The sequence below is a fragment of the Mixophyes fleayi genome, chromosome 6 (genome assembly GCF_038048845.1).
Source record: "Mixophyes fleayi isolate aMixFle1 chromosome 6, aMixFle1.hap1, whole genome shotgun sequence".
Taxonomy (NCBI): domain Eukaryota; kingdom Metazoa; phylum Chordata; class Amphibia; order Anura; family Limnodynastidae; genus Mixophyes; species Mixophyes fleayi.
This window is the reverse complement of record NC_134407.1, coordinates 33493847-33507240: the sequence shown is the minus strand read 5'-3', so window position 1 is coordinate 33507240 and position 13394 is coordinate 33493847. Positions and strand designations below refer to the sequence as shown.

At 37.9% G+C, this 13394-nt stretch overlaps 1 protein-coding gene across 2 annotated transcripts in view; it reads left to right on the top strand.

Moving 5' to 3' along the window:
• The window catches only part of CNNM2 (cyclin and CBS domain divalent metal cation transport mediator 2), a 93130-nt gene extending 82177 nt beyond the window's left edge, over positions 1-10953 (top strand). For both annotated transcript variants that reach the window (XM_075216228.1, XM_075216227.1), the window contains one exon: positions 300-10953. In XM_075216228.1, coding sequence (XP_075072329.1) covers positions 300-509 — 210 coding nt within the window. In that variant the 3' untranslated portion in view covers positions 510-10953. The remainder of the gene's footprint in view (positions 1-299) is intronic.
• Positions 10954-13394: the final 2441 nt, after the last annotated feature.

Sequence of the window (13394 nt, the reverse complement as noted above, 5' to 3'; positions counted from 1 at the left end):
CTAGATTTACTAAGCTGCGGTTTTGAAAAAGTGGGGATGTTTCCTATAGCAACCAATCAGATTCTAGCTGTCATTTTGTAGAAAGTACTAAATAAATGAAAGCTAGCATCTGATTGGTTGCTATAGGCAACATCCCCACTTTTTCAAACCCGCAGCTTAGTAAATCTAGCCCTTAGTTTGGTGTGATTGGTGAATTGTAGCTTCATGAGTCACTCTGAGATGATATGATTGCCAGGACAGTTTCGCTTATTTTCTAGTCTGTTGCTGATGTTTCTGTTTCTGCTTTGCCTGCACAATAGATTACAAGACAGCAGTACCAAAATGCCCTAATGGCTTCTCGAATGGACAAAACCCCTCAATCCTCAGACAGTGAAAACACAAAAATTGAAATGACTCTAACTGAGCTACATGACGGTTTAGCCGAAGAAACGGCAAATCTGCTAAATGAACAGAACTGTGTTTCACACAACAAGTCCAACCACAGTATGCACAACGAAGGGCCCATCTGAGCCAATGTCAAGCAGCTTTGCTAGAATTCAGGACTATCTTCACTCCATTCTCCAGCTTCATTCCTGGATTCCTGTCTGTGCGACTGAAAACGCGTTGAGTACGTGCTCCTGCCACGTACCGTCCAGCATTCTGAGACCAAAGATTCTGAGCCCCAGCGGTGGCAGGACCCGAAGAGCTTAACACTACAGCATGAGAGAGATGTTTATACAAAATAAGATAGAGATTGATGTATGAGACCAAAAATGATAAGCCTTTAAGACGAAAAATTTGGAAAGAAATATCTTTTTTCTTTTTTTTTTTTTCTTTTTCCCCCTCATGTCCCAATTTAAATCCACATAATATATAGAGGCAACATTCACTCCAGTTTTTATTGTGTTTCTTTTATTTTTGAAATGTATCATTTAAATATTTACAGTTCAGAAGGATAAACCCAAACTTTAGTCTACTTGATGTGGTTTAGAAACCCAACAACAGTCGTATTCACGTTCCTAACTTATAAGCCATTACCAGTAGGAAGTTCCCCGCACAGGTTTGCCTACATTGACAATTCATTGTGTGTTACTAATTTTGGAAGCAGTTGGTAATACTGAACCTCAGTAAGCTGATTCATAGAGATGCCTTTGCCCCATCATGGATTCTAATGTTGTAAACATAATTACAATGTGGGTTGAAATTGTTTCTTGATGTATACGGCTGTTGTGGCAGAATTGTTGGTTCTTACCTGTTCTCAAATTCTATGAGGTTTTTAGTTTATCCAAAACTTTATTTGGTTTGTGCAGTCCAAGTGTAACATCCATGTTCTTGCCATGGGCATTGCAAGGTCACCCCGTGAAACACCCAAAAGAAGCTGCATTTGTATATACGTGACCGGAATTAGCTTTGTCTAATTCAATGGTCATTAAAGGGAAGTCCGCTCTCGCTCAATTTCCTTGTTCACCCTCTGTACCCTTGATCTGGCACCTGGGCAGGAGCATTAGTGGTGATTGTAGCCAACGATTGGTGAAGTAATGCATCCCGGCCAATGGTCAACAGTGGGCTTCTTAACTATATATTCAGTAACTGGCCGGCAACCCATTAGAATGTTCCGGTCTTCTCTACCACCCTTTGGCCAGTTTATGTACTAAACTTGTTGAACAGTATCTCTATCCTGACTGAAAATGACTCAAGCTGTAAAAGCAGTGAGATTTCTGTTACATTCTTTGTCTCTGGTCCACTAAACATTGAGAAAAACAGTAATGAAATATAGATGATGATAAAAGCCTCCAATAGAGGAATCACAAGTGTTGTATGTCAACAATCTACGACCAAGATCTAAGTCCAGAAATAACTGCCTGCTTCAGATTTATGTATTTATGTCCCAGATTCACAACATCGGTTTCTAGATGAATGGCTTGAAATGATGTTGCCAATTTACAATATCTGTCTCTAAATTCAAACAAGATTAGCCCATTGTTAAGGGGAACTATCACTTGGACACCGTGAAAGGCGGCCATCTTGTGGCCTGAACCAATATCAGCCTTCATTTCTCTAGGAACCAGTGACATCTCTTTGACATTTTTTTTCTAGTGAATTTATTGTGGGCATTCTAATAAATATTGGTTCTGGGCACAAAATGGCTACCTCTGTGATGTTACAGGTTCCTAGTAAATTCATGGGCTGCTTTTTCATGAGTAATTGTTTAGTCCACAATATTGCACCCTGCACTGTGTTTAAGTGTTAGGTCAACATTTAAATATGCTTTAATAGCCTCAGCAAGTAGCTCAGTGCCTTATGATGTGGTTTGTATCTTTTGTGAGGCTAAAGATTACAGAACACGGGCGATGTTCCACAAATTCACTGTCAAAGTAATTATGAATTTAAACTGTATGTTTACCTTTATATTGGATTGCATTGCACGACTTAATTGGCTTAATAAGCGATCTGAAATACTTCCTTCCTTACTCCCTGTATTAAATTCTAACCATGCAATGGACAATGGGCAAACAAAAAAACAAACCATGGAGCCTTGTGAACACACAACAAAGTCAAGACCATTGTTTTAGAGTTGATGTAATAGCTGCATAGAAGACAGTGTTTTATATCTTTTTCCATGTCATTTCATTTTCAGGTCATTCTACTTGTGGGAAATATCAACAGAAGTTTATCCTATATAAACGAACAAAATATCTTTTGATATTAAGGGGATACTGTATTCATGAGATATGAAAAGTAATTTACTCAAAATATGCTGGGGTCCATTTACTTTTCACGGTCTGGAGTGACGTTATATATCATTTCTGTCTGTGGAGATTTTTTTACAGCGATCGGCCATCTCCACTACACTCCTCTCCTGCGCACAAAATGGCTGCCTCCACTGTGTAGGAAATGGGTCAACTTTAACAGCTTAATGGTTATGTTATTACGAATAGAAATAAATATGCATCTCCCAGTGCGTCTACTCTGCATGGATACCCTTTTTTTTACCACCTAAATCCTTTATAGTAACTCTTACCACACATGTTAATATTACACTGGTAATGTTTGTAGAGTTTTAGTTGAATGGCAAAATCAATGCAAGTTTTTTTTAGAAATGAGATTTCCTCGTGTCCCAATGATTTCATTACGATGATATGTGATCATTTTTGAATCTTTAAAAAAAAAAAAGAGAAAAAAAACACAAAAAACTAAGCAAAAAAAAATTAAACTAAAAGTTCACAGACGCAGAGAACACTAATCAGTGTAGATATGTTCTGTATTTTCTTTCCTCCTAGATGCCATTAAATATCTATTATATCCGAAGAGAAATGCTGCTGTAATAGAGGTAAAATGTGTGCCTAGATTGCTATTTTTTTATATTCACTATCTCTGTGTAGAATAGTCTCCCGCCTCCCCAAATACATTAGATGTCTGAAAATTTTTTATCAATTTTTAACACTCTGACATTTGAGTTATCTGTAAAATATAAGGCAGCCAGAAGGCCATGCAGCTCTTGACCACTGTGTTAGAACGGATCTGCCCTCAAACATTCTGTCAAAACGAAACCAAAATGGCCCCTGGGACCACGCCTATGTTACTTCCTCCCGTGGGGCTAAGCCGTCTCGGGTGGAATACCAAACTTTCTACATACAAACACACAGAAAAGCAAAATACTAGGAAATCCAATATTTTCCTACATTACCTTAATGATAATTGTCCATATAGATATATTTGGTAAGACCACAGCACTTTATTTACGTTTATTTTTTATTTTCTGTCAAAATATATATATATGTAGTGGTCAAAGTTGAAATTTAGAAGTGACGCTATGAAGAATATAATGGGAATGTAAGTGCTAGTCTTACAATGAAGACAGTAGGAGAAGTGGTGGCCTGGCATACCACTGTACAACCCAACTTCGACCACTATATGTATGTATATAATATATATATATTTATGTCTAGGTGGTGGTGTTGGTGGACCCGTTTGCCTAGTTCTCTATGCCCATTATAGCAGTCAGGGCACCTTACAGGTGTTTAGCATACCGTGTTATTTATGTTGCTTGTTTCCTGGACTAATCTATGACAGTACTTGATTGTGCCAGCAAAAATAACCGTTTTATGATGCATATTTTCCACAGATTTACTCATGCTGTTGGCGTGCAATCGTTTTTACGTAAAGGTAAATTGTCTACTGGCTGCCACAAAAGGGGTCTGTAACAAATAGTTAAGTGCACACAGATTATGAATACTTTCTGTGGTTCAACTGTGAAATAAAACTGCAGTGTTATTGTCCTCAAAGATATGTGTAACCTGTATTATTTATATCTGTGCCTCAACATGATATTTGATGGTGCGCTTAGATTTGGTCAGTACCGTATTGATTTTACTCATGCATAAGATATTTTTGGATTTAGTCCCATAATCCCGTGTGTTTTTGTGTTTGTTTAATTTCCTGTTGCACCTGAGGCCATTACAGACGTTACTTTGTCAATGGTTTCAAGTGCTAAGGATCGTCTCTTTTGAGAAACGAGAGGTGAATTCATATAAGCATTTAAAGGGGATGTTCACTTAAATAAGAACATAAAATCACATAGGAGCAGAGTTCAGAAGTTTTTTGTTAGATTTGTCTTTCATTTTTATTAAAATGAAACACACTGCAAATGGGAAATTTTAGTAGTTCTAAAGGTTGACCTGATTATCTCCATCTTCACAAATAATTGGAATCCCTCTCAAATGGAGAACGTTGCCGCTCCCACTTGCTTTTATCATTTTGACTTTTGTGTTCTTAAAGACTTCACGTTTGTGGATTCAAGGTGTTTTTTTAAAATAGGACATGAATTTGTCCGTCATTGTTTTACAATTCATCGTTATTGAAAATATTTACCTGTTGTCCTAAGCATGATGTGTCTAAACCATCTCTCGCTCTCTCCTCGCTCTCTCCTTGCTCTCTCCTCGCTCTCTCCCCTTGCTCTCCCCTTGCTCTCCCCTTGCTCTCCCCTTGCTCTCCCCTTGCTCTCCCCTTGCTCTCCCCTTGCTCTCTCCTTGCTCTCCCCTTGCTCTCCCCTTGCTCTCCCCTTGCTCTCCCCTTGCTCTCCCCTTGCTCTCCCCTTGCTCTCTCCACGCTCTCTCCTCGCTCTCTCCTCGCTCTCTCCACGCTCTCTCCATGCTCTCTCCACGCTCTCTCCATGCTCTCTCCTCGCTCTCTCCTTTCTCACTCCCCGCGCTCTCCCCTTTCTCCTCTCTCTCTCTTTACGTTGTCAGCCTGTTGTTTAGGTAGAGGGGCATAGAATCCATTTCATGGAGTTAATTATTAAAATGTGTTGGTGTTCATCTACTGGTGCTGGTCAGGAAATATCTATTATTTGAATTCTGTATTTTCGGTGATCAAATATTGGAGTCAGCCATACAGGTTATCAATAATTGTTCACATGGCAGACTCTATTTTATGAAAAATGCCATAGAATGGTCTATGGAGGTTGTCATGAATACTGTTCTCCACCCAAAACCTGTTCCCCCTCGATGCAGCAAAAAGTAGGGGAATCCTTCCCCTTTCCTGGGGCCCATTGCTCTGTGTGTTGCAGCATGGGTAGAGTGATGGCTGCCCTATCTCTCATATACAGACCTCTGTGGGAGGGGTGTGTATAGACGTCCTCGTCCATCACTTTGAAGCTCACAGGGGCATCTGCTCCAGGCGCCAATGTGAGGGAGCCAGTGCAATACTGGGGACTTTTCAAAAAAGCGGGCTTCCCTTTAAACCATCTCTCCAGTATTTTCTCACCTCCTTACCTCTAAGTTCCGCTTTTAACGTTGGACACTGGGGTTGCATAGCAAAGCCACAATAATGCCAAATCACCTGTGTGACCCTGGGGGTAAATGTATTAATGTCCGGATTCTTCAACTCCGGCGTGTTCAGCGTCTTCGGCGATTAAATTTAAAGCAGCGCTGCATTGTAAAGGGAAACTTCCCTTTACAATGCAGCGCCGCTTTAAATTTAATCGCCTAAGACGCTGAACACGCCGGAGTTGAAGAATCCGGACATTAATACATTTACCCCTGCTCTCCTGTGTATAGGCATCCTGTAGTTTTGCTTTGGTAGAGCTGACATCACACAGGTGTACTAAATGTCTTGATCAGCGTTTCCCAAACCCAGTCCTCAAGTACCCCTAACAGTGCAGGTTTTCCATATCTCCTTGCTGGAGCACAGGTGTATTCATTACTGTCTGACACATTGTAACAGATCCACAGGTGGTATAATTATCTCACTTGTGACCTGCACTGTTAGGGGTCCCTGAGGACTGGGCTTGGGAAACATTGGTCTATATGTCGGCGCTTTTGCAAAACAAGACCAGTGCCTTCACCATGACAGGTAAGGAGCTTAAACAAATACTGAAGATAAGTAACGGGAGTATTTACAATCTAATAATTTTATTTGGTCCTCCTTTAGCCTGCAGGCTAGAATATGCTGCTACAGACCCTAAATAGATGAGACTTAAATTGAAACAAATGGTACGAACTAATTTTCACTGTTACTCTCAAGTTCTTTAAGAATGAAATCGAATTCAGACATCGTCACATGGAACATACAAACAGAGGGCCTAGATTGTAATTGAACCCATGATCCCAGTAACAATGTTACCCACTGTGCCACCGTGCTGCCCATGGTTGATATATTAACCATTGTATAGCAGCCAACACAAAATGAACGATTATGAGAGATTTAGGGAACTCTGGCAAACCACAATACTCTATCATCATCCATTTATATAGTGCCACTAATTCTATAAAATGTTATGGGCCTGATTCATTATGGATAGCAAACCAAAAAAAAGGAATACGTATTATCCTGGACAAAACCATGTTACAATGCAAGGGGGCAAATTAGTTTATTGTTTTGCACATAAGTTAAATACTGACTGTTTTTTCATGTAGCACACAAATACTTGGTAGCTTTATTTTTATACTGAAATTTAAAGTTGATCTGTCTCCAAATTTGAAATTTACCTCCCCATCCAGTGCAACATGGTTTTGTCCAGGTGCAAAGTTACTCCTTTTTTTTTTTTTTTTTTTTGCTTTACTCTCCTTAATGATTCAGGCATTATGTGTTCAAAAGGGCAACCTGAGACTACATATAAGTATTTTGTTTTCCAAATCCTGCTTTATGTTAAGGATTGATGGTCTGCATGTTAAAGTAGCTTAGATGGAGCTCTTACTTTTTTTTCGTTTCTTTTTATCACAGGAATCCAATGAGCACCTGGTAGTTGGTTATTAAGCTAATGGTTAAGTTTTGAATTTAATCTGGTAGGCTTGAGTAGTTTATCCATAGTTTCTATTCTGTTAAACATTTAAACAGATTGTACACCAGGTGCTAATCAGCAATATCAGCTTCCCTGAGGACATTTGTAAAGGGAGCTGCGTGAGGTCTTAGTTGCTGTTGGCACTTGTCCCGTTACGTGCTGTTAACACCCAGAGCGTCGGGACCTCTCGCCCTTTGTAAATTACTTCCAGGAACTTTCTATCATTGATGTGGCATCTGGCCACATGGATCACCATTTTAAATCATGTTTTCAAAACGATTTGAAAAGTTGACAGTGACGTATGTATATTGTGGAAGCCATTTGTATGATCTCTTATGTGAAGTTACTTATTTACCAGTTTCTTTGGGTTAAACCACAAAGCAGGAGAAGAGCCAGTGACAATACCTTACAATCTAAGTAGCTACTGCCACATTACCATCCAGTAAGTGCTGTATTCATCACTCTCTGGTTCTTGCTTTCTGCATTCTCTATAAGGAAACCCAACAATATGTCAGGCACCAGTAGTTTGGGCAATAGTTTTTTCTTCCAACATTTAAATGCTCATTTCAGCCAAAACCTAAAATAAAATGATTATCATTGTTTATATAGTGCCACGTACTACGCAAAACAGAGAATATTTAGTCATTCATACATGTGACTTAGAATAGTAGATTAAACACATACAAACATCAGTATGGATTCTAAAACAAATAAAATCTGCAACAGATACACCTCCTAGAGGCTTATCTACAGCTACTCCCTGCTCAGAATAGTAAGTAAGGAGCTTTAATACACCATTACTGTACTACGCCTACGCCTGGCCGCCTACTACGCCCCCATTTCCATCTCTCTTTAAGTGTAGAGCAGGCCTGGGCAACCTGTGGCTCTCCAGGTGTTGTGAAACCTACAAGCCCCAGTAGATAGCCAGCTAAGAGCTGACAGGGCATGCTGGGCCTTGTAGTCTCAACACCTGGGGAGCCACAGGTTGGCCAGGCCTGGTGTAGAGTCACAAGGGGTATATATATATGTCTGAGAGCAGACTGAGATGTAAGTTTTTGTACCGAGCGGTGCTTTTTGATGCTTAGGGGTTGGCTTACGTCCGACTCTATATGACCCCCTTAATTTGCAAAATAGACCCAAAATTGCTATATACAATCTTTAGTAGAGTTTATATACCACTAACCTGTGTTGTAGCTCCTGCCAGCTTTAGGTTGCTGGCTGTAGGGGTGTCCTCAGTCTATGGCATGCCCCCATTACTGCATCATCTTGCCAAAGTTGACGGATTTTAAGTAATGCAGAAAGTAATTAATCTTCTAAAAGTAATATAACTCTGACAAATCAATGGCCCACACCAGCCATTATTAGAGACAATATGAATTAATCTCCTGTGGTTAGATTTGCTGAACTTTTATCATATCAATGTACAAATTGTATTCCTCAAATTGAAAACCATATCAAACACATTTTAATGGTAAAGAAACAGTTGTTTACAATGTGTGATTTTTTTTTACCTTTATTTTACAATTTGTCCAAAAACATTTTTCAGTATAATTTTTCGCAAATTCTGCATAATCTCCTTTTGCGCAAACTTTCTGCATTTCAGCTCCCAAATGAATTCTAGACTTGAGGCAGCTAAAATACATTGAATGCCCGGCCATTTCTTCATTGTTAGTATCTTTTTTGGGGAGAATAACAAAGATTTTATCAAAAGGTGGTGGAATATGTAATTTTTTTATTATATTTAATTATAAACAAGATAGTAACTTGCCACAGCCCCTGATAAAGCAAAAATATTTTTATTAAAATAATGTAGGTTTTTAGTAACATATATCTTAATATGTAATTGGTGCTAAAAAATATTCTTAGGCATATCAGCTGCAGATTCCCAGGTGTGCACAGTAAACCTCTCTACCAGAACTTGTAGAATTATTGCATTGTATAAACTATAACTTATTTGCTGTGTGTTTATGTTTTTATTTATTTTATAAGAAGCAAACTAATAGCCTATTGTTCACATAGTTGGTAATACTCAGTGTGTAAGCAAATTAAATGCTTTCATACATGCTGAAAGGCATCTTTGTCCAGGAGGGCATGCAGGGCTTAATTTTGAATGCCAAATAAAATGCAATAAAGGGTGTTTGTCCGCTATGCATGCAACCTCTTCACTTACCCAGTACATTTTTATTTTATTCACAAGTATTTTTATTATTACAGTTTTAACTGACTTAATTGTTGATGCTATTTAAAGTGAGCTCAAGAGCCATATCTATAGAAATAACACTCTGACCAATGTGAGCTTATTTTTTCTAAAATATATTCAATTTACTAAAGCCGAGATGGAATGTATATAGCTGCAGTCTAGGAGTTCAGCATTTTTGTGTTTAAAAAGATTTCCTTTTTGTTACCTATTTAAATGGTAACAATTCGGAACTTAAACTAGTTTAAAATACCCTTTTAAACGTAGACTTAGTGAGCCATTGGCAGTGGTTGGTGCATTATATATTATATTCAAAGTAACAGGCCAACAACTAGCAGAAGGCTCTTGGCACACGTGAGTTTTGTGGTCTTGCCAGACTTGGTACTTAATTTTGTCGTCTTAGTGGCCCAATACACAGAGCTACATATAAGAGAAACCTTCGATTAACATAACATCACTCCTTTTTCCTGTATTATTATGCATATGTTTTGTTTTGTATGGTACTCTCCCTCTGCAATTTAGATATGATTAGTCTCCCAAATACTACATAAACACATTCTGCATGTTTATTTTTTTGGGTAATGTTATTTGCACAAAACCTTTCTTGACACTAAGGGCCAGATTTACTAAGCTGCGGGTTTAAAAAAGTGGGGATGTTGCCTATAGCAACCAATCAGATTCTAGCTGTCATTTTGTAGAAGGTACTTAATAAATGAAAGCTAGAATCTAATTGGTTGCTATAGGCAACATCCCCACTTTTTCAAACCCGCAGCTTAGTAAATCTAGCCCTAAGTCTTGGTCACCACTGTGAATGCTTTCCTACACTACTACAAAATACAGAGACCATCCATGCTTGTTTCATTCTCTATTTCTGGTGAGGATTAACAATTGCTGGTTAGTCACATTTCGCAAACACTGGACATTGCCAAAGTATTTCACTAACTGTGTTAAAGCGGCATTCCTGTCAATAATGGTATTTAAAGCAGTTTTAATGACCTATAAATCAGGCATTGCTCTTTTTTGTCTTAAAAGGGGTGGGAACTAAGAACCCAACCAATGAAAAGCCTGAGACTTCTTATGAGTTTGTCATAAGCTTGAATTAAGTCTCAATGGAACACACCCCCCATTTCTTCCCAAATCCCATGTCTGATCTCATTATTCTGGATGTTTGCTATGCCAATCTAACAATCAAAAGCCGTGTTTTTTTTAGACACAGTATATTATTTGTAGCAGGAGCTAATTTTATTATGCAAAGGTTTCTATTTTCTTGTTTTTGCTTCTGATTGAAATATTGTAATATTATACTTAATAATGAAGGAGTGTAATTTTAATAAAGTTACCTTTGTATTATATTTCTTATTATAAAAATTGAATTTCTGCCTTTTTCTTCATGTACATTTTGTTTATGACCATGTATTGCTGTTGGACTATTGCTGCTGAATAACCTCAGATGTTTAAAAAATGATATATATTTTTTTTTTAAATTAAGCTGATGACTTTCTGTGGAAAAAAAAAACTACTTTTTTGCTCTTAATTTTTAAAAAAACAAAAAAAAAACTAAATTGTTTGAGCAATAAATTCAATAGAATTAGCTACTCATTACAACCTGTCTAAAAAAAAAATGCATACCAAGCACCTACATACAGTAGATGGAGACTTTGTGGACTGTACAGTTATCGAAAATGCTGCCAATCAATTCACTAGGAACCAGAGACCTCACTGAGGCAATTTGTGACATCACTAGTTCCCATACTTCCCTACTCTGTCAGAATGTCTGGGAGACTTCTGAATTTGTGGAGATCCTCCTGGACTCCCAGCAGAGTAGTCCACCTACCAGGATCCCACTTCACCTTGTTGTGAACAGGGCTTGGCCTTGATGATGCAATATAAGGTGTTTCATGTCATGGTACTGAGCCTTGGCGGGTGGGGCAATGTTGACGAGAATTTCATTATCACGCCCCCACGCCTGTCCCTAGGATCTCCCCTCCAGCATCTTCTGGAGAGGAGGGCCAAGAAGTTGCCTCTTATGCTAGTTCCTAGTGAATTCATAGGCTTCATTCACATTCATTTTAATACGGCTTGCACTGCGTGTAGGCGATGGTTAATTTTAAAGGACCTTTTTATGAAGTTATGCCCCCAAATTATCAATTCCTTTAATAATGTTTTCTCTTACAGAAGTCCATAGTTTTATTAACAGTGCTGTTTTTCCAACCACCCATTTGTCTACAAGCATTTATAGAGTGGAATTCACAAATCTATTACATATGAAATTATTTTTCCTTTAGACAATATTTTCCAATATGAAAGTTAGTTTAGAAATGTCCATGTTAAAAGTCAGTGTGGATATTTTTTGGTGAATAAGTAAGTCTAGTCCTTATTTACATCCAAAATTGTACAATTATTGTATAATGGATGTTTACAAGACTATAAATCTTTTTTTTTTTTTTGTTTGTTTTTTAAATCTACCAATTATTCTTTAAAATTAATGCTAAAAATATTTTTTGGGTGTAAATAATGAGTAATTCACAAAACTGTGCAAAAACTTAGTGGGTATCATGTTAATTAAATTTTAAGAATACATTTTACAATTTTCTATGAAGAGACATTTGTAAATTCCACTCCTTGTCTAAGTTTGTGCTCATATTATAATTTAGCAAAGTTATTTTTCTCAAGGTGGACAAATATATTTTTAAAGACAATGTAGCAAAAATTAGCCCGGAATATAATGTACGATATATAATACACACTCAGATGAAGAACTTTATCGCCAAAACGGTCAACGTTTCAGTGGTCAAAATATTGACTGTTTTTGCAATAAAGACTTTGTTTACTGTGAAAGACCCTATGAGAGTCCCATCCTCTGCTTCTTAGGATATATGTGCTGGTTGGCACCACGGACAAGTATAGTTGTATGTGCTGTGTGCATTTCTTAATGTATATAATTGAGGTAATGTATTAAGACAAGGTGTTCATAAAAGAAAAGTTCTACTTTGGTACATAGACCAGATGTTGCTTACAGACAGATGTTTATTTGTTTTGTTGTCATGTTTCAATTTTTGTTTTCCAGTCGTCAACTATTATATAACCTTGCAATAGGTTCCTATCTGAAAATAAATTTATTGTATCAGTCAGCTGCACACAGTGGAAATGGACATTTTGTAGGCTGAACCAACATTTAGCTGCAGTTTCCTAGGAATTAGTGACATCATTGATTGTCTCATGCCAGTGATGTTACTGGTTCCTGGAGGACTGATAGATCATACTTGCCCACTCACCCAGAATGTTGGGGGAGTCCCGAATTCCTTGTAGGTCCCCCCGGAATCCCAGGAGGGCAGGCTATTCTTCCGCATCTGCAGACTTCCGAGTGAAGTGGGTAGAAGGAGCGCCTCCGTGACACGATTCTCGGCTGATAACGTCATCTTTGGCCCCACCCCTGTGGCAAAATAACGCTTCTTTGTTGCAGCCGGGACCAAAATGCCGTAATTTACTGCTGTACCCTGTCCCCCTCCATCTTCCCACCCCATCTCTCCTTTGGGATATCCCCAACAGGGAGTATTAAAAAGTTGGCAAGTATGTGATAGGGTGAATTTTCATGGATACTGGTTTAGCCCATAAAATGGCTGCCTCCGCTGTGTATAGGCAAATAGTACTCTTTCTGTTATTAGCCAATGCTCATTTATAAAAAAAAAAAAAAAAAAGGCCAAACTGCATTTACTGTGCCATTCATATATATATATTCCATAAAATAAGAAAACACTACTGCACTTATATTTATTTATTTTCAGTAGTGGTAATCCATAATAATATCAAGACCTGACATTATAGTTATAGAGCACTCGTGCCCTTAATATAGTTAGCGCATTTTAATTTTGGTTACTGCTAGATTCCAAAAGGATGACCAATGTTTTCTTCATTGTTTAAAAATATGTTTATTTG